The sequence below is a fragment of the Aythya ferina genome, assembly GCF_964211825.1.
Source record: "Aythya ferina genome assembly, contig: HAP1_SCAFFOLD_86, whole genome shotgun sequence".
In the NCBI taxonomy this organism is placed as follows: Eukaryota; Metazoa; Chordata; class Aves; order Anseriformes; family Anatidae; genus Aythya; species Aythya ferina.
The window spans coordinates 527,242-553,856 of record NW_028181429.1 but is presented as its reverse complement, the minus strand read 5'-3'; the positions used below and the strand labels follow the sequence as shown (position 1 = coordinate 553,856).

General features: G+C 46.7%; 1 protein-coding gene and 1 long non-coding RNA gene across 2 annotated transcripts; both read right to left on the bottom strand.

Moving 5' to 3' along the window:
- Positions 1–4,269: 4,269 nt before the first annotated feature.
- LOC311428492 lies at positions 4,270–6,419 on the bottom strand. The gene is made up of 4 exons (XR_014687738.1): positions 6,249–6,419; positions 4,943–5,102; positions 4,493–4,606; positions 4,270–4,396 (listed from the first exon to the last, which is right to left on the bottom strand). It is a non-coding gene; the product is annotated as an uncharacterized lncRNA (long non-coding RNA).
- A 10,053-nt stretch (positions 6,420–16,472) lies between these two features.
- LOC311428487 (uncharacterized protein) lies at positions 16,473–24,717 on the bottom strand (the record flags this gene model as incomplete). Its single annotated transcript, XM_084539918.1, has 3 exons — positions 24,596–24,717; positions 23,754–24,491; positions 16,473–16,489 (listed from the first exon to the last, which is right to left on the bottom strand). Exons 2-3 carry the CDS (start codon positions 24,376–24,378, stop codon positions 16,473–16,475), a joined length of 642 nt encoding a protein of 213 aa, XP_084396044.1. The 5' UTR covers positions 24,379–24,491; positions 24,596–24,717.
- Between the last annotated feature and the right edge of the window lie 1,898 nt (positions 24,718–26,615).

Genomic DNA, 26,615 nt, shown 5'->3' with positions numbered 1-26,615 from the left:
TGGCTACGTGATAGGGAATTGTGCTGCATTGGCAAAACCAGACTTAGCTACAGACTTACAACACTTGCTAACTCGATCTATTTCAAATCTCATTTTAACTTTAAAGGACAATCAGTTTTGTGGCTCCTGTCTTACTAATTTGCCTTGTTTTGCATGGAAGGGCAGCCTGTGAACGTTTTGCTTTATTGCATGCTTCAAAAAAAGGCTGAGGAAGAGACTGGAGGAACCTTTGCTATTCTATGGACTTTCCCCCGAGAGTGTGGAATTGCAGGCTACTTGGATGAATGTTCCAATGTGAGTAAGGGAGCAGACCTCAGCCAAAGGAGGTGGAATCCTTGCTTAATAGTAAGTATCAGTGTGGGGACATCTTTGCTTAACGGGAGCCGTTTAAACTCTTCATAGAAACAAAATAAGCTGGACATCTTATGTTTGGAAAGCAGTATGGTTACACAGCTGCTAACATAATGACTTGAGTCTACTGCTCTGCAACTTCAGGTTTTGTTTTCAAGCAGTGCATACATCAGTTTAAGCTTTGGACAAGGAGATTTGCAATGCAAATAGTGATAAACCAGAATCAGCGGCGCTGACGAGTGTAATGGTGAAATGCAGCAAATCAAGTATTCCTGCAGAAATGTGAGATTACAAAACTAGCAAGCCATGAAGCACTTTTGTTGTTGTTGTTGTTGTTTTTTAAATCAATTCTTATATGCTGAAATAGCACCTTCAAGAAAATCTGTTTATCTAGCCAGGTAACGGTGTCTCCCTGTAAACAGGAAGGAAATGCCAGGAGCAGCCATACCTCTTTGCTGTCAAACTAAAGAGCAAGTCGAGGCCAACATCATGCCATAGTGCAAAGGCTTGCTAAGAAAGATCATTCTAAGAGGTCTGCAAGAAAAGATGACTTACTTTGTCATAAGTTTGTCAAATAGAATGGACGAGTTAGTAGTCGAGTACCGCCTGTGTCCGACTCTACAGCTGCGGCGCAGCTCCAAGTCCCTGTTTTCTCCGTGGACTCGTCTCACAGTTTTTGCACCAGCTCTACTCCTCAGTGTTCTGGTGACTGAAACGCAGAAACAAAGGATTTTGAAACAGTGAAGATGGGATTCTCCTTATTTCACCGTTGCTCTTGTAAAATGGAAACAGACAAACAAAAAAGGCACCCTGAAGTGGATTGAGTTTTCTTTACATTTCAGATCAGAAGTTGGTGTCACAACCACTGCATTCCACTTCTTTATCGCTCTGCACGTTTAAACTGTCTACTTAAAACTGGGACCTGTAGGGAAATTTTTAAAGAGACTGAAAGCTAGTCAGACAAAAACAAACGTGCAACTTTTGTTCCATGCAGGAGGGAAATCTACTCCACTTATTTCTGTCTTGGAAAAGTGAGAACAATCAACACCTTTCTCTAAGGTGTTTTCACTCCATTCATGTCAAACTGTATCTAACAGTGCTCAAAACAAACACTAGGACATTGCAAGCCTCTTCCTAAGAGGTGTATGTTTGATTACTCTGTTTATGCATGCAGCACTTCCATTTCCTGCATTAGGATCTAACAGCTCAAGGAGGGAAGAATCGTTTCAAGAGAAACACCCAAACACCACATAACTCAAACTCGTGCTTTTTAGAAAAAAGCCTGCCCATTGTTTGCCATACAGCACCCTTTGGCACAGGTTGGTTGCTTGCACTGTCATTAAAAGAGCTAAGAGGACAAGGGGAAGGGAAGAGCTACACCGCTGTGCTGCTAGGATCACAGCTAAGGTTTACTTTTGTGCTTGCCAACTATAAAACTAAGTTTGAACTTATCAAGTATCGATTTACTTTGCACAATTAGAACAGTTTGCTTTGTGCCTACCAAGCTGCAATTCACACTGCTCCCTCCCCAAGGAATTCATAAAATCTCCTATTTGCACCTACCTCTCTTCACAGAAAAGTCACTGAGGAGTGAATTCAGCTGACTACAGAAGGCTTTGGGGCCAAATGAAAGCCATGGAGTGACCAAGTGCCATCCTCTTCAGTAACCAGCGTAAATAGGTATCCCGGGGACTTACAGCCACTTACCTGTGTTATATTCTTTTTTTCGTTCCAATTTTGGCTTTCTCAACTGCCTACATTAAGAAAGAGGACAGGGCAGAGAAGGGAGAAAAGACTTGTTGTATTAGACCCATCAAGGATGGGAAATTTCACCATGTTTACAAGCCAGTGCTCCATGGTATACAAAGAGAAGCCTGTAGGCCTCACGCAGGATCCACATCCCAAGTCTGTTGTGTGCCATATACACGCGGTTCTGTATGTACCCACATTTCCTAGCTTGCTCATGTTGAATTCTCAAAATTATGAGCAATAGCACCCAAGTGGAAAAGATACATGTCCTGGTTTCAGTTAGGACAGCGTTAGTTCTCCTCCTAGTAGCGGGTAGGTTGCTATGTTTTGGCTGAGGATGTGTGAAAGGATGTTTAGAAGAGTGCTGATACCACCCCGATATTTCAATTGCTGCAGAGCAGTACTTACAACAAGCCAAGGACCTTTCGGTGTCTCACTGTCCTACTGGCGATCAGAATCGGCGCACAGCAACAGCTGCGAGGGGACAGACTCAGGATGGCCGACCCCAACTGGCCAAAGAATTCTATGCCTTATGGCAACACGCTGCACCATGGATAGGGCGGGGCAGCCGGGCTGCTAGGGGTTACACTGGGCACTGGTCAGCGGGTAGTGAGCAACTGCATTGTACATCACTTGTTTTGTACACATTACTAGTAGCAGTACTATCATCATCATCATCATCATTATTATTATTTTCCTGTCTTAATAAACTGTCTTTATCTCAACTCGCGGGCTTCACTGTCCCGTTTCTCTCCCCCATCCCAGAGAGGGAGGTGGGAGGGTTGCAGAAGGGCTGTGTGGTGTTTAGCTGCCGGCCGGGTTAAACCACAACAACACCTCAAAGGGGTTGGGGAAAAAAACAGGTTTGTTTTAGAAAAGCAGAAGACTTTCACTGAGAAGAGGGATTCTAGTTTTAAGGTACTGGTACGCCATCAGCATGCTCATAGGCCTCTGCTGATTTTAGCCGGAGGTTTATCAGGCCACAACTCACTGCACATGCTTTCTCTCTTGCTTTTCAATCTACAAATCGAACAGAGATTGAACATATAGAAATACAGTACCTTGAAAAGCGTCTTCTCTTGACATTTCCCCTCAGTATCGCCATACTTTCTTCAAAGCTGGAGACTGAACACCGCAGGATGCTTTTGCTCATTGATCTTCAACGGTGTCCGTTGAAACATTCATTACTGGGAGAAGAATAATCCTAGGGAAAGAAGGAAACAAGAATATATTTATGTGAACCACGTAGATTCAGATAAAGAAATTCTGCCTCACGCAAGTTTAATTGACCCTCCTGACTTGGTAGTGGGGCAACTAATGGCAGGCAGACACTGAAACGCTGCTGTGCTCAAGAAAAACCTGGAGAGAAAAAAAAAAAAAAAAAAAAAAAAACTTTCAAAACTAAAGCTTCCTTTTCCCCACCGTTTTCTTGTGGATAACTTAAGCTTAATATCCTTGGCAAAAAGATATTGCAGCAAAACCTTTCACATAAACTTAGTGTTTCGTGAAAAACTACAACAACAAAACATTAAATTCAATTGGAATTTTTTTCAATAAATTCAATTGGAATTTAAATTCAAAACTTTAAATTCAGTTGAATTTAAATTAAAAAAAAATAAACTAATTAATTTAAATTAAAAAAATTTAAATTCAATTGACTGTTCAGAGGAACAGTCAAGCTTGACATTATACATCCTAGAATTAAAATCTAGTTTGAGTTTTTCTCCCATCTCCAGACCTTGCTAAAGATGCTTATTAGGAGCTCTGTCAAAAAAAGTGAAAGGCTTGTTATATCAAAGCTTCGAACCCTTCTTACTGCCCTTGACCTTCTTCACATTGCTGCTCCTACAAGGGTGAGTACTATCATTTTTAGTACGGGAGGGAAGCTGTCATATCCTTGAGTGGGGGGTCGTTCTGTTTACAAAATGAAGTTCCAGTAAGAGTACATCAAATGAACCAACTTTCTTTGAACTTTAATTCATCGCTATATTGAATGAATGACCTCTGGATTTCTCTCTCCCATTTGGAAGTCAATTTGAAAACAAACTACCTCTGCCATAAAGAGCCAGGCATCAGAGACACCTGTTGCGCCTCAAGAACAGAGAAGGTATGAATGACAAGAGCAGCTGAATAAAATGCAACTTGCCATTAGAAATGGGTGTACTGGCATCTACAGGTGCCGCTGGCATCTCCTCATTTTCATTACTCTCTTCATCTGGTTTCTCGTCTTCAGTAGCAGGGTTCTGCTGTGGTGACTTGGAGTTGTCGCATGGAGCACACGCTGCAGAGGTGCGACCTTGCAAGAAAGAATAGATACCAAAGATCTTCGTCGTGCATTTTCAGTTACAAATGCAGAGACAAGTCTTCAAATCCTTAGCGTTAAAGCACGTACCTCTTTTCTCACGAGATTCTTTAATTTGTTCACAAAGTCGTCTAAACTCTGTATCCAGTTCGTTCCTCACCATTGAATATGCAGTGTCTTGCAAAACATAGGCGCTGTGACGATCTGAAATTTTACACACTTTAACTGAATGTTGTCTACCAACCAATGAAACTCTTTTGATCACAGAAGAAAATTGCTTTCTTCATAGGTTGGTTCCGAAAGGTTCTCTCAGTGAATATTTTCAGCATAACAACATCGAAGTTAATTAAAACAAAAGCACTAGTTCCTTGGGAACACTTATATCACAATTCCATGCCCAAGTAGCAAAATGATAAAATATTTACAGTCTGGACGTCCAAAATCAGCTAATCCATCCGAAGTCTATTGTCCGCACACAGCATTTATCCATCTATACGTTTGACAGATTTTTTAAACTAGGGCTAAAAAGCACATCCTCACCTGTAGATCTTTGATCCGGGTAGTACTCTAAGGCATTGTTACAGATTAGATCGATGTCCTTCAGCTAGTCTCCGGCAGCGAGGTACTGGCGCGAGTCAATTTGAGTCAGAACTGTTGAAAGATCCATCGGCTCTTTAATCCTTGTGGCATAGTCAGGTACCTGCAGATCAAATACAAGCATTCAGAGGTTTTCTTAACCTTGCACACTGTCTACCAAAATTATTCTGAAGACTTTAAATAAACGACTTCCTAAAAACTCTGAACATTTGCGATGCATCAGAAGATGATGAAATTAACCAGTTTGCTTCTCAAAAATGGAAGGGCTTTTTCATTTTTCATTAGAGCGGCCACGAGAGGACAACAAGAAGTAGGGAGGTCAGAAGCACATGCATGGTAGAGAAGAAACACTGAGGGTGGGAGATTCATTTCACTTTGCTTCAGAAAATCACAACAGTGAAAGCTGAGCAAGCCATCCGGCATTCTCTTTGTTGTTGACATTGAGGAAAAGGTGCATGAATTGCACCTGTGAAGTACCTATTGCAGGCATCTACTTTAGAATGAGATAACTGGGCCCTGAGGTGCTCATTTCTTCCCTCAGACCAGAAGAGGAGCCTAATGACCAGTTCAGATGAGGACATATGTATCTGTCTAGATTTTTCACAGCTCAAGAACCTAGGAGAAAAGGGGAAGAAAAGCCAGTGGAGGCCCACATCAAGAGGACTTTGCTGATCCGCAGGTATATTCAAGTTACATCTGTCTTTGAAATATACGCCCCTAGTTTAGGCTTATCTCATAAATTAAGGAGAAAAAGGCATCTAAGCAGCCAATTGGAGGAAAAAGAAAACACACTGCACTTATGGTTGATTCCTATTGAGGAGTTCCAGATGAAACAGAGAACAGGATCTCAAAACTTAGTTTTACAAACTGCTGCTCCTATTCCTGTTCCCACAGGAACTGACAGTCCAAGAAAGGGCTTCAGACTTCACTCAAGTAGTCCTGTAAATACTGTTTGTAATTATAAGGAAAGATCTCTGTGCTTTGCAGTGCTGTGACACGCCTACATATCAAAGCTTTTTCACGAGCAAACTGTGTTGGCATTTGGACTGGCTTTTTAGAATGAAACCAGGGCTTTCAGCGAATAATCCCATAAGACACATTTGAGAGTCAGCAGAAGTAAAAGCACTGCCTCTGCTTCTTGCAAAATCCTTACAGTGCAGCCCTAAAAACAAAGTTGAACCTTCCCCAAAACGCTGAGAAGTACGAACACTGAGAAGTTACAGACACACACGGATCAGCACTACTTTACCTTCTGTGGGTCAACGGGCTTTGCAAATTCCCTGAAACGTCTGTCAGTGGCAAGTCTGTGAGTAACGTCCCTCAAGAAAATTCTAAGGTCACGCAAGGTATCCTCCTCTTCCTCCTCCAGCATCCCTACTTCTTCCTCTTGTGGCTTCTGAGGCTCAGCTGGTGGTGCTACAGGCACAACTTCCAATGTCCAATCAACTTCAATTCATCAGGAAAAATTAGCCAATTTACAGTACTCAAATACAAGCATATGACAAATTACTGACAGAAAATGACCACCAAAGCAAAGCCCAAAGAGCTAGTAACTTCGATAGGAAAGTTTTAGATGTACTTCTCATATCCTCCTCACCTCTTTTCTTTACGGGAGGCTTAGCCACTTCATTTAGAATTAGGTCCTCAAAAAAAGGCTGCTCTCTCTGCCCTACCAGGCAACTCAATATTGCACACTTCTCCAAATTCCTTATTAAATAATTTTTGCATCTAAAGCAGAAGGAGGAAAGACATTTCAGATTTAAAGCCACAAAAAACTCATCTTCTATTCCAAAAAGACGAGTACCTTTTCAAATTAAGAATAACCTGAAGAACACAAACTGAAAAAAGTTATCATCCTGGCCTTAAAACGCTACATTTTCAGAGGCTGGCACGGCAAATTCAAATATCACCTTTAAGAATCACCTGTAGAATTAAAGCTCGCTGAAGGGATTGTACGCTACACTGGTAAAGTAATGGCTTTCACCACATCCAACAGCGCCTCCTTTGTATTTACTTGTCTTGCTGCAGCCTTTACTTAGAACCTTTATGGCTATCGAGGGAAGAGACAGGCTTCAGCAGACAAGTGAGGGCTTTTTGCTGAGTTTTTATTTCTCTCCCAAAAGGTGTCTGAAGTAGCTAGTACCTCTACGTCTTCCTCCATTTTCAAGTTCTAGTATTAAAAGGTAGGTGAGGAATTTCACTACTTATTTTAGAAGGAATTTACAGCCTGTACAAAAACTTCTGTGGGAACTCAAGCACTTTCAAAGCAGTTGATAATAAACACGTCTAGGTAAGACCCGTTCTCTTCCCCCAGTGACTGAGACCAAATCATCAGAATGACAACAGCGTGGTCCTGTTTTGGGCACCTTCCCTTAATGTAAACTCTCAGAAGTCAATGAAGTTCTGCACCTACTTTTACTACAGTTTATTTAGGAATACAACTAGAATTCGATTCCAAAGTTACTTTAGCAGAAATTGGAACTCAGCTTTCCAGCTTGGAAAGCTTTGGCCTATATGAAGAAAGAAACTGATTTACTTATTTTTTTTTAATCAAAGTGTTTCAATTCTCTACTAAATTGCATTATTAGCAGTTTACCCAACATAGCATGGAATGGCAGACTGTCAGAAGAAATCTCTTCAGTAAAAACATCCTCTTGTCATTTCAAGCACTGCATATTCTTGACTGAACCACTTTGTAGCCACCAGAATTATTGTATTAATTTATTATTTGCATGTGTGAGAAGGGGGTGAAAGTCACTTGCTTGACTCAGAAAAAAACTTAAGCAGATGCTTTCACAGTATTTTTTTCTCTAAGCAAATTTTAAGTGATTTGTTAGGGTGCCTGAGTAATAACAGCATGCATTTAAGAAAGCACAGCATTTTGATGCTGAAAGCATTCATAAATTGCAAGACACTGAAGAAATAGTAAGGAAGGTATTGACAAATACCTCTTCTGGGAGATCTAGTGACGTACATCAGACGGAGCAAGCAGCAAAACTGGCAAAAATGCTGGAATGTTACGTAGTAGAGTTAGAAAAGTAAGTTTCAAGGCAGGTCCAGCGTTGTCCCACCATAAATGGATATCTGGGACATAAATTGTGCTTGGTGTTGTCTTCTGAGCATTTCGGATCAGCTAGTGAAAAGGAAAGCTTGCGTAAGAAAACTAAAACACGTACAAGAACCTCTTAATACATAGCTACATAGCCATCTGACTGCCCCATGAAATGAAACTATGTGAACAGAGTGGCAAGCATCCTTTCACATAAGGAATTTCTCTGTGCACCCTTTCAGATTATCAGTATTCGGAGAACTCTAGTCAGAAGATGGGAAGGATATATTCAGGCAGTGGCTAGACACCGTAGCTATATGGCCACAGCCACAATCATCGCATAACAAAGAAAGGAAATGTCCCGCTTAAGGGACACATCAGTATTCAGTCGTGTAACATGTCTGTCCTTACTTGTATGGCTCTCAAACGTTTCCACTAAAGGTAAAAGTATTTTAAGGTAGTGATGCCAAACAAGAAAATGGATTTCCTGCCTAAAAGTAAAAGCACCAAATCTGTTCATTTTTTCTAGTTAAAACCACATCACCGTGCAAATGAAGTGTTTTCTGAATGTTAATGCTTTTAGTGCACATACTGCAACAGCACAAGTTGTGTATGTCCGTGCGAAAACAAAATAAACAGAAGCCCCAAACCTTGGTTGCCTTACTAATATAATTTAGAAGAAGCCTACAAAAAGTAGCCGACATGCAGTCTGATACAGAGCCATCTACCGGGAGCACACAGTCTTAGGAGGCAATGAGAACTACTTTCTGGATCCCAGTGACATGAGCAGCATTTCTTTCCACAAAGAGATGTTTATTAGCAACACCGCCCAGCTTCCTGAGCTGCTAGCAACAGCCTCACTGTAAAATTGGGTATGGAAAATGTGGACATGTACAACATCCGGATTGTTTGTGGTGCTGTCTAAATGAAAAGGGGATTTTCAGACAGAAGCAAACATCCCAGCACATTAAAACAAGGCCACCTCCATTACCAATGAATTTTGCTCACCTTACTTGCAACTCGATTGATCCTTTACATACAGTCAGTGAATCCGATGAGAAGAAAAAGAAAAAAAGGTACCTGTCCGCAGATTTCTTCTGGCGATGCAACGTTTGTAAGCAGAACAGAAAGGTCCAGGGTGTGAATGGGAAACTTCTCCAAAGCGTGCAACACCACGGGTGCCACGTAAGAAACCTGGCCGTACCCTTCTTTTCCTACTATTAGCAGACGGGGCTGGCATGATGTTGGTTCGCAGAAAGCACTCCTAGAACAAGAGTTAAGAAAACAAGCTTATAAATGAGGTGCTGAATAGACACACAGATGTTCCAAGTAATTTTCCTATAGACTTTCTTTTCCCTCCCCAAATAATCCAAATGGCAGCGGTACATTAAATACATGTAAGATTTCCAGTTAAGTTATTCACTCATTCCAATTGTTTCACCTTCTTCCCTTGTGTTTCCTATTCTTTACTAAACCAAGACTGCAAATTAATATCCCTGCAATCTTGCTTTACTTTATTATAAATTTATTATTTATTATATATTTATTATATACTTTATTTTAAATTTATTTTTATTTAAAAATAAATTGGTGAGGACCATTTGTTTCCCCACTACAATCAGGCTGTACCTCTGCTGGCTTAAATCAAAGATGCTAGAGACTTAGCCTTGCTCTAGAGGACAGAAAATCTTCTGGACAGCACAGCAATAGAAACTGAGAAAAATAACTGATCCAGCTGTGACAACATGATCTAACTTTCCAACTGTGGGCTTGCATGACTTCCATACTAAAATAGCACAAGATTAACACAACTTGGTGGCTTAACAAATAAAGACACCATTCACATTTTTCTCAAGGTGTTTTAACAAGCCATTTCTCAGTTTTCTTTCTGCTACATAATTCACTACTGGTTTAACAATCCTGGAAAACAGAAGGGCAAAAGGTGGCAACACAAACCCATAAAGTTGGGCTATTTTTAGCTAAAAGGACAGACTGCACATTTATGTGGTCTTGAGTCTTTCAAAGAATGCCATGGATTAAGTCAACGTGTTCTGGTAGTCTACGGATCACTTTGGCTTACGAAGAGAAGCCTGGGCTTTTCAATTTGGTCATTCAGAGCAACTTCATTACAACTTTAGTCCCTCCACCCTTTCTTCTTGTGAATACCAAGCACCCCTTCAACACACAAACTTGATGTTGCCCCTTCGTCTACCACCCCTCGCACTTTTAACAGCTGGAACTGTTTACAAAGACTCAGCAGACCTGAGAATTTAAACATAACAGGGATCTATCTTTCTTTACCTGCTGAAACAGAGGCATTTTTTCTCTGGTCCGTTAGGCATTCCATCTTTTAATTCATCTCCAGAAACCAAGCATGCATCGTCATCACTGTCAAACATATCATCTTGTAAAATAGGATTGAAATGCTCTGAAAGGCAAAAGAGGTTTGTTAACTTTCCTGAATAGCCTTTGTCTCTTTCTCTTCCATTAATACAGCTTCTAAATCAGTGCCAAAACCCTTTCTTCATTTGAGAGCACACACTGAAAGCTATTTCCTAGAGTTCAGCCCACCACAGATCTAAGGAGATGGCACAAGGCCCTACAAAGCTCTACTAAGTACCACTGATGTGTATGTATAAGGTACGCTACTCTTGGTGATTTTTTTCTCCCCCTTAGAATAAAGGAGATTACGAACAATTTCTGCAGTTGCTAAATAGCTAAAAAAACAAACAAACAAACAAACAAGACCATTTCTTTCTGGAGGAGGTTCCCACAATGAAAGCATGGGGATAAAGGATGTGATGGCCACAGAATTCCATTCATCTAGTAAATATCAATGCTAATTGATCTCATGTGCACGTGTATAGTACGATCCACAAACGTTTAAATTAGGAGACTGGTTAAAAAGGATGATAGCTAAAACAATATTTAGCTTAGACCAGTTATACTTGTATCCTGGTCCTGACATTCTTCAGAAAGGAATTAGAAACATTGACCTAGAAATGCTTCCCCTCCAAAGATCTGAGTTTTGATTTTTTAAAGAAAAATAGGTGCCTTATACTTCAAACCTCAAGTCAACCTCTACAAATGCTAATTATCTTAGCTGCCGTCAGAAGCAGGATGCTTCAGTAGAGAACGCATCGTCCTTTACTGTGTATTGAGTCATTCAGAGCTTCCATTTGGCATTTCAGTTTCGAATCCACAATAAAACCTATGTGTTGTATTCCAGACTTGCCCAAAAAAAAGACATGCACATGCAAATAATAAAATTCTACCACCATTATGTCTGAAAGCTATAAGTTGATTGCACAAACCACAAGTTTTTGCTTTAGCAGAATTATAAAGAAGTGGATGCTGTGGTTATACCTTGCTGTCGGTCCTCCTTTAGTGCAATCTGTGCATGCGGGAAGATCTTCTGCACAACTTGTAAAATATTCTCTACTGATCTTTGAAAAAGTGGCTTGAAAATGGGTGATAGTGCTTGTACGGGTGAAGCCTTGATCCGGTTTGAAGCTGGAACAACCTTCTTCATAGCCATGAAAAAGTCCTTTGCTTTTATTTTAATAGAATTAACGTCTAGTAGCAACTTCTCCCTACTTGCATAAATCTGAGGATAGCATTGGCGTAGAGAGCACAGCGCAGCTTCAGTACAGAGGGATTTGATATCTGCACCACAGTCTCCTAACAAACAAAAATCAAACGTTACATCAGTCAAGGCCCAGGTTTACAACATGCAACATTTAAAGAATTTGTAATGCCAAAACCAAACAGCATAACAGGGAATTCAAAGTGCTACCGCTCTGCAAGGATGTTTCATGTTGCTCACTGCCTGATATCCTGCACTTATGCAGCTGAAGCAGACTCCTCATCAAAAACTATACTCTTGAGGAAGATGCCCCAGAACCACTTAATGTTCTCAGACAACAAGAGGAACGACAACAAAGAGTAAATAGATGAAAGGATCTCACACAGATTGCTATGAAGGCGTGCCAGCTGCCTCGTTGACTAGTTGTGCAACAAGGCACAAGAGCATGGGTACTGCCTGGTACAAGCTAAGGTTCTTTACAACTTGGTCACAAGCAAGAATCCGTTTCTGTTTCAGTCTTACCAATGCATTTCTCAGCTAGTTCATCAAGCAACATGTCCGGTGGCTGAGGGGTCCAGTCACGAGTATGAATCTTGACAATTTCTTTTCTAGCCTGGAAGCAAAATCATTGCATTTTAGCTTGTCCCAAGTTTTCCTTAAAAATACCAACAAGAAACAAACAAACCAAAAGGCAAACAAACAAACAACAAAAAACAAAACAGTCCTCCCTCAAAACCCCTCATCTACTAATACACTTTTCTTACTTGCTCAACTTTCAAGTATTTTACAGTTATTTAATATACACTCTGCATTGTCAACCAGGAAATTGAATATTTCTTATTTGTTATACTGAACTTTTTCTAGGAACCTACAGTGAAAGAAAAGGCATTTATAGCTTCAATAACAAGTTTCCAAACTACGAGACCTAAGGACCCAGAGGAAAATACTGTAATGAAAAATTTATCCAGAAACATTTCTTTGCTGTCCAAAAAACTTCTCTAAAACTTAGCAAGCTTTCATTGGGACAGTCTCATTACTTCATCACATTTGCTTTCCAGTCAGTAAATTCACAGAAAGCACTTCTGGAACAATGCTTCCAATTGCTACAATTACTATAAAGAAGAAAAGAATTATGACTCAAACTACTACCACCGAGCAGGGGCACAATCAAATGCAAACACGTCCCCTATTCATTCATAAGTGAAGGATTGAGACCAAAAACACAACTTCATGATGAAAACACCCAAGTGGACTAAATAATTAAGCAAACAGGTACAACTTTGGGAATGAAAGGTTTGATTATAGAACTAACTACTTGGTGGTATCATCCTGACCATATATATCCAGTACCAGATTTGTCCTCCATGGAACAACGCAGTGTCTCCACGTATCACTCTTTTGTTCAAGTTGTCAATATTTTTTTTTTTTCCTATAAAGTTGGACTTTGCCATGGTAGCACTAACGTTGAATTTAAGTTCTCACCTCTTTATTTGGCAAGTTGAAGAGGAAGTGTCTGCCAAAGCGTCCTGGTCTTCGTAAAGCAGGATCTATAGAATCCAGTCTGTTAGTAGCTCCGATTACCACGATCTCCCCTCTGTTATCTATGCCGTCCAGAAGGGTCAGAAGAGTTGAAACAATGGAACAAATAGAAAAATATAAGTTTTACTTACTGGTTCAGTAAATTTTGTTACATTCCACATGACTTTCTTGATGCCGGAATAACCTTCTTCCTAGTGGTCATTCAAAACTGGGAAAAAAATAGTCTACCAAGTCGGGGTTTTTTTGATTTGATAATAAATCTGCAGACTGTTAAGTCATCAAGCACTTCAAGACTGTTTGAAATAATCTCTACGTTAATATAAAAGGAGTACCGCACACTTCTGCTCAGGAAGAAAATCACGGAAAATGTCAACTTTGATTTTAGATGTTGAATTTGTTGCAGTGAGATCTTCCTCATCGCACGATTCTATTTGGATTTAAACCACATTATCTATGGAGAGACCAAGATTAGGACAAGAACAGCACAGAGTTCAGCATGAAGCCAATCAGGAGCTCAAGTTTGTATTCTTTGTATTCAACTTTATCCTTCTCTTGCTGGAAGGACCTGCTTTTTGACTCTCCTTCTCTTCACTAGGAGCATGTTCCCTCTTGCTTTGGTAATGCTCTTTCTCAGTGGTTTTAGTCTTGTCCTTTGTATCTTGGCATCTCTCTGTAACAGCTGAGGAGGAAAGGTTTTTAGAGCTACATTCAGTGTCAGACTCGAGAGAGGAAGTATGCCGCAATTTCTCACCAGGCTCACAAGACTCTTTGCCGGACAAAACGGTTTCTTTTGAAATGAGGTCACGTTCTTTTGATCTTCTTGCTTTCTCCTTGTCTCCACCGTCATCACATTGGTACTGGGCGAGGTATTCATCGTTCCCAGGAGATTTCGGAGGGTCCACGACACTGCACAAAATAAAATCACATTTCTCACTTCTGCTGAAGGACGTGAATATTAAGAGTAAAACCTTCCAACGTCAAACAAACAAACAAAAACCTCCGGACTACAGGAACGCCCGCAAAGATATGCCATTTAGAAACCTCTCCGGTGATTAGGACACCTTCTTCAGCTCCCAGAGAAAGTGCTTTTTCCCCTCTTGCTTCTGAAGCCATTGCACTAAAAAAGCAAACGCATCTGTCTCCCTCCACATGCTGCTCTGAATAAGAGCCAGAATATTCAAAGCCACTCTATTTCTTCTCCCCACATAGCCGAAAAAACACCAGTTGAAAGAGTTTTCTACCTCTCTCCACGAATTTACATTCACATATCCTATGACTGCAAAAATAGAAGGCGGGGCTCAGGAGGAACAGCCAGTGCTGGAAATGAAAAAAAGCAGCCTGTTTCTTCAGAGTCTTAAGCCTATGCTACTAGGAACAAAACAAAACAAAACAAAACAAGAGGAGAGGAGAACAACGGCGGGAAATTTACCTATTCTCCAGGTGTTCAATTGCAAAGCCTCCTCTGGAGGATCAACAGTTGTGAATTCAGTGTGCTTAGGAGAAATCAGATCTACATCTGAACCACAACTATTTCAGTAGTATCACGAACTTCTGTTACTCTGAAGAAGCAGTCAGCACCGTTTCTATGTTAGGAAAGAGCTGAACAGAGTCTGTTACTCACATCAAGTAGTCAGGCAGGTTTCTTTAGGAAGGCTGGGTTTCACTAGAACATTACTAGCCTGTAAGCCTCATGGCATCACCTTCCATCTTGACTGCTGAACCTCCTTGCTCCCTACTATCTTCTTTGCCAAGATACAGCTGTCCACATTTACTTTTCCTACTTGGCTGGACTGAATTTAAGAAGATCTTGCATCTAAGAAAGGGAACAAAAGCTGCTGCCCAGCAGCGTCTGGCTCAGGGAGGAGTGAGAAAGCTCTGTGCAGCCCCCAGGGTCCGTGCAGCAGGAGGCAGGAGGTGCTCCAGGCTCACAGCAGCAGCTCCCCTGCGGCCTGTGCAGGGAGAGGCCCCTGGTGGAGCAGGCTGTGCCCCTGGTGGAGCAGGCTGTCCCCCTGCAGCCCATGGGTCCCCCGTGGAGCAGATCTCCACGCTGCAGCCCCCCTGCGGGTGGAGGAGCCCCCGGTGGAGCAGGTGGCTGTGGCCTGGAGGAGGCCGCGGCCTGTGGAGAGCCCCCGCAGGAGCAGGCCCCGGGCTGGACTGGAACAGGCTGTGCTGAGCCTGCTTTGCCCGTGACGCTCCTTGTGGAGTGATCTCCCTGTCCTTCTGGCAGCCCTTGAGCCCTTGCCAGCCTCTTTTCTCCCCTTGGCGTTGGAGGAGGGGCAGGGAGAGAGCGCTTGTGCTGGAGCTCAGCTGCCCAGCTGAGGAAAACCACCACGGCTCTGTCTTGCCGCTGCTGCAGCACGCTGGTAGCAGCCAGCACCGTCTGTTCTTCGAGCCTCAGCAAGCCCACAGCATCTTCCCAGAAGGGATCCCTTTCCTTCACGCCTGACAGGCGCCGCCTCCAGAGGCTGAGGGCTTGTGCCCTGTTTGCAAGCGCTTTCTCAGTGCCCCCTTCCCCAGAGAAGGATCCCAGCTGCTTGGCTTCCCTGCCCTCTGCTGCCAGGCTCCCGCAGCTGCTATCCCAGCAGCGCAGCAGCCAGCTGACAATGTGCTCGCCTGGAGGACAGCTGCAATCTTGTCCCATGGCTCGCAGCTCGCCCAGGGATGGGGATCACCTGCTTCCTGATGCTTTTCTCTCTGCTCTCCTTTCCAACAGCCTCCTGTGCCCTGGGATGGCCCTACCTTGGGGTAGGCTGCCTCGCCTTCCTCTTGCTCCTTCCCCTTCTTGGGAGGACTTTCTGCCCTTCCGAAACGAGATGACTTCTGCATGCATTCCTTCCCCTTGTGTGTATTGGTGCCTGAGACAGCAACGGGGTCGTCCCTGGAGCCAGCTGTAGGGCCTGTGCCAGGCTTGGAGGGGCTGCAGGGAACATGCCAGGGGCTGGAGTGGCTGGATGTGAAGTACTATCAGTAAAGAATTTCTTCCTAACATATATTAGAAATCTAACTTTTCAGTGTAAAGCTATTAGTCCATGTCCTGTCACTCCAGGCCCTGATAAAGACCCCCTCCCCAGCTTTCCTATAGGTTGCCTTTAAGTACAGGAAGGCTCTCGGCCTGGCACACAGTAAAAGTGATGGCAGATCCTTCACAATATTATTTGAATTTCACGTAAATAGAACAGACTATCAACTTACTTAGGAGAAGTAATACAATTTCAGAACTATTCAAAACCAAAGGCATTCCAAACTAAGTTTAAGTTCAGAGGAAATCCAAAGAAAAAAACTAATTTTGAAACTAATAATCAGAGACCATAATCTTCTTCAAATGATAGATTTTCCTCCTGTACTGGGTAATTTTGATCTGTCTTTAATGATCATCCAGACATGGCTTTGACACCGAGTATCTTGCTTTGCCTCTGCATTAAGTCTTCTTCTCATGTGAGGTAAATGTCCTGCTCTTATGGGATGGGCCTAGGAGACACACGCGCTGTGTCTCATGATGCTTGGATATCATCTTAATTCTGGGTGAAGATGAAAGGTCTCACTGCTTCCTGAACAGGGAAGTGGATGTCTGCAGTTAAGAACCCTCTGTCTAATCTAGAAACATGAAGGAAGGAGTTTGCTGGATTGCAAGTGACAGTGAAGAAAGCCACAGGTGACATATCAGACTGATTAAAATGTTATTTAGCTCAGGGCATGGCTAATGAAGTGGAGCTGGAATAGTTTGACGACTGTAATTACGCTCACTATCACTGTTACTTGTTTATAGGATGGTAATGCCTAAAGGTCCCACTGGAGCCTGAAACAAGGTTGTGCTGGGTGCTGCACGTGCATATCTCAGTAGCGCTTTGATAGCTAGTGATACAAACAGACAAAACAGAGATTGAAAGGAGAAACGGGGGGACAGAGATAAGAAGATCTTCCTGCAGGTCATTTAGGGTATGAGCCAGGACTTCAGTGCATCCAGCTCTCTAGTGCTCTGCTGGCCCAGTGAGATGAATGGAAAACATTGCAGCCTTGGAAAAATAGTGCTTCTTCTAATTCTTTGGCCAGTTTTGATGATTTAGGACTGCTCTATTTATTTATTTATTTATTTTACTTTCCCCATTTGTGCTGGAGAAGGTGAACTTTTTAAATACCTATTCTGAATTCAAATATCATTTTCATTGTTATGTTTCTGTTTTGTTGGCACTATTCGTAATGACTTCTACCCTTCAGTGGAAGCAAAAGCTTATCATACCATAAAACTGATAAAACAAAACATAAAACAAAACCAGGCTTAGAATGAAATTTTTGAGGCTTACAAATGCAAACTTTGAAATCTAAGGAAATGAATCATTGAGTCTGACTAAGCATTTCTGGGACTGGAGTGCAGAGAAGGCAGAGTTAAAATTCAAAATTCAGATGGGAAAAAAGCAATGAGAAAAGGTACATTTCAGAGGTTAAAAACTGCAAAAATAAAGTACGAATGACCCAAAACCTCCTTCACATAGGAAATTAAACAATAATAGTAAATGATACTTAAGCCACAGAACCCAGGGGGAACAAAGAGAACAAATTAGGACAGTTGCATACTCGAGGCAAAAATAGATCAAAAGTTAATGATGTCTCAAATGCTGCAAATCTTATTTCCTGCATCTAACAGCAACAACAATGTGATATTAAGGGCAGTGACAGGATTCCCATTGCAAATGAGGGTAGGGCACTAGGCACAACATCATCTGAGGTGAAATAAAAATCTACAGTGATTCAAGTGAAAAATGACAAGCTGATATCTACCTAGCCTATTAACAGCATTGGCACACAGAACAACAACTCAAGTAGGAAAAATACATCACAACTGTGCAAATCAGGGATAGAGGGATAGTCCCCAGAATGGGAGAGTAACAAATATACTTCTGTCCAGGAGAATGTAAAGAGTGATCCAGACAAGTGCAGGCCTGTTAGTTTGACATCAACGCTGGGCAAAGTTTTGTAGCAAGAAGAGATAAGACTAGGGAAGTAGCGGGTAATGTGGAATTTACAAGATAATTTATTAAAGCTAATTTGTTTCCAGAGAATTTAGTAGCTTGCCTTTGTAGGACCAGTGTTCCCCTACACAGGGGATGAACTACATCTATTTCACTTTCTGTGAGCTTCTGATACCTTATCTATGGATTTGGGCTTTGGGGCTGCAAGTGAATCAAGGGAGTTTGCAATTGTTCACACTGTTCGAAGAGGGAATTACCGGCAAAGGAGAGGTTACCTGTAGTGATTCTCAGAGACAGTTCTGAAACTGCAGCTGCTAAGGAGGCAAAGACTCATGGAGAAATGTAGGCTGGAAGGGAGCTCTGAAAACCCAACCTCCTATTCAGAGCAGAGATGACTTCAAATTTAGGTATGTTCAGTACGGATATGGTGGCCGAAGACTAAAAATTACATATGAGCTTTGAGATTTCCAGGTGACGTAAAGTTGGGAAGTACTACCGAGCCTGACAGAAGGATATCCCTTGTGATTGAAATGGTTCAGGTGAAGTGACATTTGATAATACAAAGTAGAGCCATGCTTAGAGATTCTCAACAAAGGGTGTTTTTTTTTTTTTTTTTTTTTTTTTTTTTGTCATGTTTGCTATATGGCAGTCAGGAGTTTAAAACAAACAATAAAACAACAAAACCCCATGTTCATGCACTGTTAACAGAAGAACTGAAAAAGTTAAGTGGTTATATGGTATGTATGGCTATTCTTTTTTTTTTTTTTTTTTTTCTCCAGTATAAATACACCTGACAGGGCAGCCCTGCCACACATATAAGACATGAGGCAAAATTCTGCCACTTGTATTCACATTGAACTTAGGAGGAAGTGTTCAGAAGACAGAAGGAACAAGTTGCCTATTGTGTGGAAGGGAATTAAAGGACATCATTCTGCTCAGCCAGATGCCAGTTGAGAGAAAAATATGATGTCTCTGTGAAAATGCATTTCTTGAGTAAATATCAAGGAGAATTAGGAAATGTGTAAGTTGGGAGATACATCTGAAATGATGATTGCAGTTGGCTTATGAGGAACTTTGGACAGGAAATTGGTAGAAACTTCCCATTTTAAGAATAAAGTGCACCATAGATATGAAGTCAGCATTCACCTAAAGAGTAGAGGCCAACTCAAAGCCCCCACAACAAAGCAGTGGACAAACCAGAACACTAACATGTTGTGGTCTAGAGTCACACAGATATACATAAGTTTACTATACCTAAACATCTGAGGGGTTCCTTTGAGAGGCGGAGGGCTTGTGCCCCATTTCCATTTCCACTCTCAGTGTCCCCTGCCTCAGAGAAGGATCCCAGCTGCTTGGCTTCCCTGGCCTCTGATGCCAGGCTACCAGAGCAGGTATCCCAGCATCGCAGCAAACAGGTGACAATTTGAGTGCCACAGCAGTCCTCATTGCGAGCTGGACGCTCAGGGCACTTGCGGCCACCCACCTTTGTGAGCTCCAAGGCTGACAGTGACTCTCTGCTGAGCTGCCACGGCTCTCGGGTGTCCCGGTGACAGAGCTTTCGGCGCTAAGCTGACTGCCAGGGGAAAAGGCTGCCGTGAAATGGCTGCTCCACAATGCCAGGAGCAAGGTCTGCTGGGCTGGGGGTTCGCAGGGGAGCTCGGCCTTGGGCCTGGCAACTGCGCCTGGAAGCCAGGGACGGCCTTGGTGTGCAGCTGGACACCTGGGCCTGAGAAAGCAAGGTCTCTTTCCAGACACTTGGCACCATCGTCACCCAGTGGCTGTCTCAGGGGGACGAGAGAAATGCACAGCATCTCTTGCTTTCCTGAAAAAGGGATGGATTTGGACCCCAAAGCGAGCTCCTTTCTCTCGGAAGCATCACGTCCTCCTGTCTTTCTTGTATTTGGCTATGACTTTAGGAATCCCTGCAATCCCTGCAGCTGTGTCCCCTGCCAGCTTCTTGTGTGCCCCAAGCATCCTCGCTTGCAGGGCAGTAGAAGATGCAGAAAAGGCCTTGCCTTAGTGGAAGCACTGCCCTGCAGGAGCTCCAACAACCCTCTCAGCAGCACGCTGTAGCCCCCAAATGCCCCCGAAAGGGCACATTTCAGCTACTGGGAAGGAAATGAGTTCGCTCAAGGTGAGCTACCCGCTCAAGGCCCAGGTGTCTGTGAGGCAGTGTTGGCAAGGAGTCCTGTTGTGTGAGTCCGTTCTTTGTGGGTGCTCCGTCCCCACAAGGCTTGCTTTTCAAGGCCCAGGAGAGTCTTGTGGGCACTGGCCTGGGGTCCCAGGCTGAGCCAGCTGCTGGCTGGCAATCAGGGAGGCTCGCTCGGTGTCTTGGCTTGGGTTTGCGTGGCCAGGCTGTGGGAGCGGGGGGCTGCAGGGGTGTCCTCTGTGAGGAGAATGCAGCAGCTGCCCCATGGGAGCTCAGAGCCGCTTCCAGGAGGCTCCTTCCAGGAGGGACCCACCCGCTGCTGCCCAGAACGCAGAGCAAAAGGATGATGTTTGCGCCTGGGGGAGAGCCCATCTAAGAAAGGGAACAAAAGCTGCTGCCCAGCAGCGTCTGGCTCAGGGAGGAGTGAGAAAGCTCTGTGCAGCCCCCAGGGTCCGTGCAGCAGGAGGCAGGAGGTGCTCCAGGCTCCCAGCAGCAGTTCCCCTGCGGCCTGTGCAGGGAGAGGCCCCTGGTGGAGCAGGCTGTGCCCCTGGTGGAGCAGGCTGTCCCCCTGCAGCCCATGGGTCCCCCGTGGAGCAGATCTCCACGCTGCAGCCCCCCTGCGGGTGGAGGAGCCCCCGGTGGAGCAGGTGGCTGTGGCCTGGAGGAGGCCGCGGCCTGTGGAGAGCCCCCGCAGGAGCAGGCCCCGGGCTGGACTGGAACAGGCTGTGCTGAGCCTGCTTTGCCCGTGACGCTCCTTGTGGAGTGATCTCCCTGTCCTTTTGGCAGCCCTTGAGCCCTTGCCAGCCTCTTTTCTCCCCTTGGCGTTGGAGGAGGGGCAGGGAGAGAGCGCTTGTGCTGGAGCTCAGCTGCCCAGCTGAGGAAAACCACCACGGCTCTGTCTTGCCGCTGCTGCAGCACGCTGGTAGCAGCCAGCACCATCTGTTCTTCGAGCCTCAGCAAGCCCACAGCATCTTCCCAGAAGGGATCCCTTTCCTTCACGCCTCCAGAGGCTGAGGGCTTGTGCCCCGTTTGCAAGCGCTTTCTCAGTGCCCCCTTCCCCAGAGAAGGATCCCAGCTGCTTGGCTTCCCTGCCCTCTGCTGCCAGGCTCCCGCAGCTGCTGTCCCAGCAGCGCAGCAGCCAGCTGACAATGTGCTCGCCTGGAGGACAGCTGCAATCTTGTCCCATGGCTCGCAGCTCGCCCAGGGATGGGGATCACCTGCTTCCTGATGCTTTTCTCTCTGCTCTCCTTTCCAACAGCCTCCTGTGCCCTGGGATGGCCCTACCTTGGGGTAGGCTGCCTCGCCTTCCTCTTGCTCCTTCCTCTTCTTGGGAGGACTTTCTGCCCTTCCAAAACGAGATGACTTCTGCATGCATTCCTTCCCCTTGTGTGTATTGGTGCCTGAGACAGCAGCGGGGTCGTCCCCGGAGCCAGCTGTAGGGCCTGTGCCAGGCTTGGAGGGGCTGCAGGGAACATGCCAGGGGCTGGAGGGGCTGCAGGGACCATGCCAGGGGCTCGAGGGGCTGCAGGGTGTGTGACAAGGCTTTGAAGGGCCTCAGGTCCTGCCGCAGTGGTTGAAGTCGATGCAGGGAACATCAGAGTTGTTGGAGGGGCTGCAGGTAGAATGCCAGGGCTTGCAGCAGCTGCAGGCTGCGTCACAGCTTTGCATCAGGTCAAGACGCATTTTCCTAGAACCATACATTTCCTCCTGAAGGGGCTGAAGAGCATGGAATGGTCTTCAAAATGCACAGAGCAGACCCCAGCAAATGTAGAGCTGCTGCTAGCAAGTAGGTAACTTTATTGTTCCTGTTGTTAATTTTGTTTCACAACAACAGATGCAAATATGTATCTTGAATGAGGGCAAAGGTGACCTTGGATCTGAAGCACACAGGCGTTCGCTAGTGTCCCCCCATCTGGAGTGAATCCAGAATGACTCGGAAGGAAAAATAAAGTCCAAACCAGTGCGTTGTGATAAAGAGAGTTTAATAGGGTAGAAAAGGAATAAAAACCAACAAAATAATAAATAATGATACTTACAGTTTATAAGATATTAATATATAAAAATATTTAATACTATTAAATACTTATAATTTTATAATAATAAAACAATGCCATACCGTACAACACAGTCAATAAAGTGGATTTAATTAAATAAATAAGAAAACCAATAAATTAAATGAAAATTAAAAAATTTAAATTTAATACAAATAAAACCCATTTTTCCCATTCCAATGAATTGCTATCCCCATCATCACTTCCCATCCCACTGATCATTTGCTATCCCAAAGACCTCCCAGTTCTTATCCCCTTGGCATGCCAGTGCAAGAAGAAGTGCTCTGCAGGCAGAGGCCTTGCTGAGTGACCACCTAAGGAGAGGAATTTGATCCAGAAGGCAGGAAAGAAGAGCAATGCCCCGAAAGAAGAAGCAAGTCTTGTCTCTCAGCCCTTTGGTGTCCCAAGCAGCAGTTGCCATGGCCAAGCTTTCCCAGCCCAGCTGCTGCCAGCATCTCCCCAGCTTGCCATTGCCACCTTCCTGGGTGAGGCGCGCGCGCATTTGCCATTGGCGCTGTTGCCATCCCTGTGAGTGGCAAGCCCATCCCCTAGCTCCAGCACGAGAGAGGGGAGAGGGCAAGCGAGAGGGGCAAGGGCTGAGGAGCGTGGCTGAAGCTGGAGCAGGTGCCTGCAGAGGTCTCTGTGCCTGCCTGGGTGCTGCGGGGGCCGTCGAGGAGAAGCCCGAGGTCGGTCACGGGTAGCTGGAGCCTGGCACTGTCGGCGGGGCGCTGGGCATGCTGCTGGGGCTGCTGGAGGTGGGCTGCGGCTGCACACAGGCCAGCTGGCACGCTGGCCCCAGCGCCTTGGCCCTGGCCCCCAGCGGCTGCAAAGTCTCGCTGGGGGTCTTTGTCCCCGGCTGCTGGCGCTGCAGCGTCCTGGCCCCGCTGGCCTGGGGACAGAGCCTGTCCTGGGGCCGCACGGCACGGGGCTCCCCACTCGGAGTCTCCGGCAGCAGCCGCGCTCTGCGGGGAGGTGGCGCCGCTGCTCCTTGCCCCCCTGCAGCCCCCGGGCTTCGCGCTCTCTTGCTGGGTGCCGTGGTGCTGTTGATCGCCAGCTGCTGCGCGCTGCTGCCTGCTTCCCTGCTGCTGCCAGCCACCGTGCTGCTGCCAGCCGTCTTCCCCTGGCACGGTCTCTTGCGGCCTTGGCCAGCCTGGCCCAGCAGCGTCTTCCTCTCCTTGCCGGGGGGGTTCTCCGTCGTCGGCCTCCTGTGCTGGCAGCTCTGCGCTGTCCCGGGGGTGCTGCTGGGCGCAGGGCGCTTGGCCCCCCGCTTGGTGCCGGTGGACGCAGGGGCAGGCGGGGGACTCTTGAGGGGACCCAGGGGGCGTTTGGGCAGGGGTCTCCTATGGTCACTGCGGCCCTTGGGGTTGGGGCGTTTCTTGGGAGAACTCGGGGGGGATTTGGGCTGGGGTCTACGAAGGGCACTGCGGCCCTTGGGGTTGGGGCGTTTCTTGGGGGAACTCGGGGGGGATTTGGGCTGGGGTCTACTAAGGGCACTGCGGCCCTTGGGGTTGGGGCGTTTCTTGGGAGAACTCGGGGGGGATTTGGGCTGGGGTCTACTAAGGGCACTGGGGACCTTGGGGTTGGGGCGGGTCTTGAGGGAACGCTGGGGGGGTTGGGGCAGGGGTCTACTAAGGGCACTGAGGAGCTGGGTGTCAGGGAGGCTCCTGGGGGGACTCAGGGGTGGACTGGGTAGGGGGCTCCTAAGCGCACTGGGCAGGGGACTGGCTGCAGGGCTGAGCGGGGGGCTCACTGCTGGCACGACGGGGGACTGCAGCGACAGCCCACCCTCAAGCTTCTCGGGGCGCAGCCCAGGGGTTGAGGGGACCTCACCGAGGGCTCCTGTGGCTTCCAGTCCCTGCGTGCTCGGCTCCTCGATGTCCTCGCAGAGGTCGGGCAGCTGCGAGAGGAAGCGGCTGAGGGCAGGACTGCTGGGCAAATCGGGGAAGGCGTCCTGGGGCTCCACGGCATCGAGCCAGCTGAGCAGCTCCTCCATGCCGGGGATGGGGATGTCCAGGTCGGCCAGGAGCTCGTCCTGCATGTGCTGCAGCTGCTGGCTGTCCCCTGCCAGCTCTGGAAAGGCCTCGGCAAAGGCATCAGGGCCCAGCTCGGGCAGCTGCGGGGGCTCCTCAGGCACCTGCGGGGCTGTCGCCGCTGAGGACGAAGCAAGAAAATCCCCCAAGACGGGCGATGTCAGCTTTCCCATGGCCCCTGGGTGTGGGGCGCCCAGCGGCCGGCTGTGCCAGCCCCAAACTCACCGTCAGGCGTCGCCGTCTGGGTGCTGGCGGTCCTTGGAGCCTGGGCAGGCTTGGGGGCAGTGGGGCCGGGCAGCGGGGGCCCCTGGTCCTCGCTGAGCCCCACGGCGTGCAAGCAGGGCTCCGGCAGCTGCCCCCGGCTGCTGCTCAGGGTGCGGGGCGTGGGGAGCGCCTGCCCCCGCAGCGGAGGCCCCGGGACGAGGGGTGGCGGGGGGTTGCGCTGGGCGGGGGCCTGCAACAGGCAGGTGCCTGCGGGGTGCAGGAGCTCCCCATGGAGCACGGCCCTGGGCCCCAGCCCCAGCGCATGGTGGGGTACCAGTGTCCCCGTCACCATGGGCTGTCCCCACTGATGGACACAGGGGGCACAGGGAGGAGCGGTGTGGGGGAGCTGCCCCCCGGCGGGGAGCTGCACCAGCTGCAGCTGGTGCCCCATGGTTGGGAGCTGCACCAGCTGCAGGTTTTGCTCCACAGCGGGGAGCTGCACCAGCTGCAGCTGGTGCCCCACGGCGGGGAGCTGCCCCACAGCAGGGAGCTGCCCCCCGGCGGGGAGCTGCCCAAGCTGCAGGTGGTGCCCCTGGGCTGGGAGGTGCCCCCCAGGTGGCAGCTGCACCCCGGCGGGGAGCTGCAGCACCTGCCCCTGGACCCCCGGCACCACGTGCCAGACGGTGGCCTGGGGCAGCGCGGAGGGGAGGGTGGGTACCTGCGGGGGCTGCAAGGGCAGCGCCGTCGCTCCGGGGAGGGAGGGCAGCAGCCAGGCAGCCACCGTTGGCGGCACGGCTGGGACGACGAAGGGGGAGTTTTGCGTCTGCGCAAGCCGCAGAAGCCGTCTGGGGAAACCCTCTGTGGGAAAAAGGCCGCTGGGCTGAGCTCTGGGGCGCTGGGCTCGCCAGCAGGGCCGCAGCCCCGGGAGGAGCGGGAGCCGGCTGCTGGACCTGCCATGGTGGCTGGAGAGTGGGGCGGTTGCTTGGGGAACCCGGGCAACGGGGGTTCCGTCCCAACGGCTCACCAGCCCCTCGCCGACATCTTGGGGAGGACTGCAGGCTTTGGACCCAAGCAGGCTGCCCAGCGCAAGACTTGGCCATGTTCATTAGAACATTACTAGCCTCTACGCCTCATGGCATCACCTTCCATCTTGACTGCTAAACCTCCTTGCTCCCTACTATCTTCTTTGCCAAGATACAGCTGTCCGTCCACATTTACTTTTCCTACTTGGCTGGACTGAATTTAAGAAGGGAGCTTGCAACTCTTCCTCTTGTTTGCCACTTCATCATCAAACCAAATGAAAATAGAGCTTAGGGAAATGGTTTAGTGGGGACTGTTAGCGTTAGGTCAGAGGTTGGACTCGATGACCTTGAGGTCTCCTCCAACCTAGAAAATTCTGTGATTCTGTGAAAACCATTTGCCTTTAACCTCTTTATTTCAGGCCTTCTTTCCTAGTGGCCATTCAAAACTGGGAAAAAAATAGTCTACCAAGTGGGGTTTTTTTTTGATTTGATAATAAATCTGCAGACTGTTAAGTCATCAAGCACTTCAAGACTGTTTGAAATAATCTCGAGATTAATATAAAAGGAATTCCTCACACACGCTGCGGCCGCTTACCTTTAGTATAGTCGTTGGATGCGATGGAGCAGTATTTCTTGCTTTCGCCTGCACTGGAAGTCTTCCCTTCCTTGTAAGGTTGTTTACTGCTCTCACTTCTGCATTACTGACATGAAGAGCCATCTGGAGGATGGCATTCTTCCTTCTTCTCCCGCGTTATCTTCTGGAAACGAGGATCCAAGTGTTCCAAGGAGCCTTTTGCTTTCCTGGTGTTTCTCCTTTTTCTTCTTTTTCTTCTCCTTTTTCTTCTTTTTCTTACGCTTGCGATTGGCATTGTCAAAGCGGAGCGCACAGAAACACAAATCATGAAGTCTGAAAGAAACATGCAAGTTAAAAAGGGAAAAAAAGATGTGGCACTTGTTGCCTATATGAAACTTGATTTATTTTACCACAGGTGATGATTTGCAGCATGTCAGCTATTTTG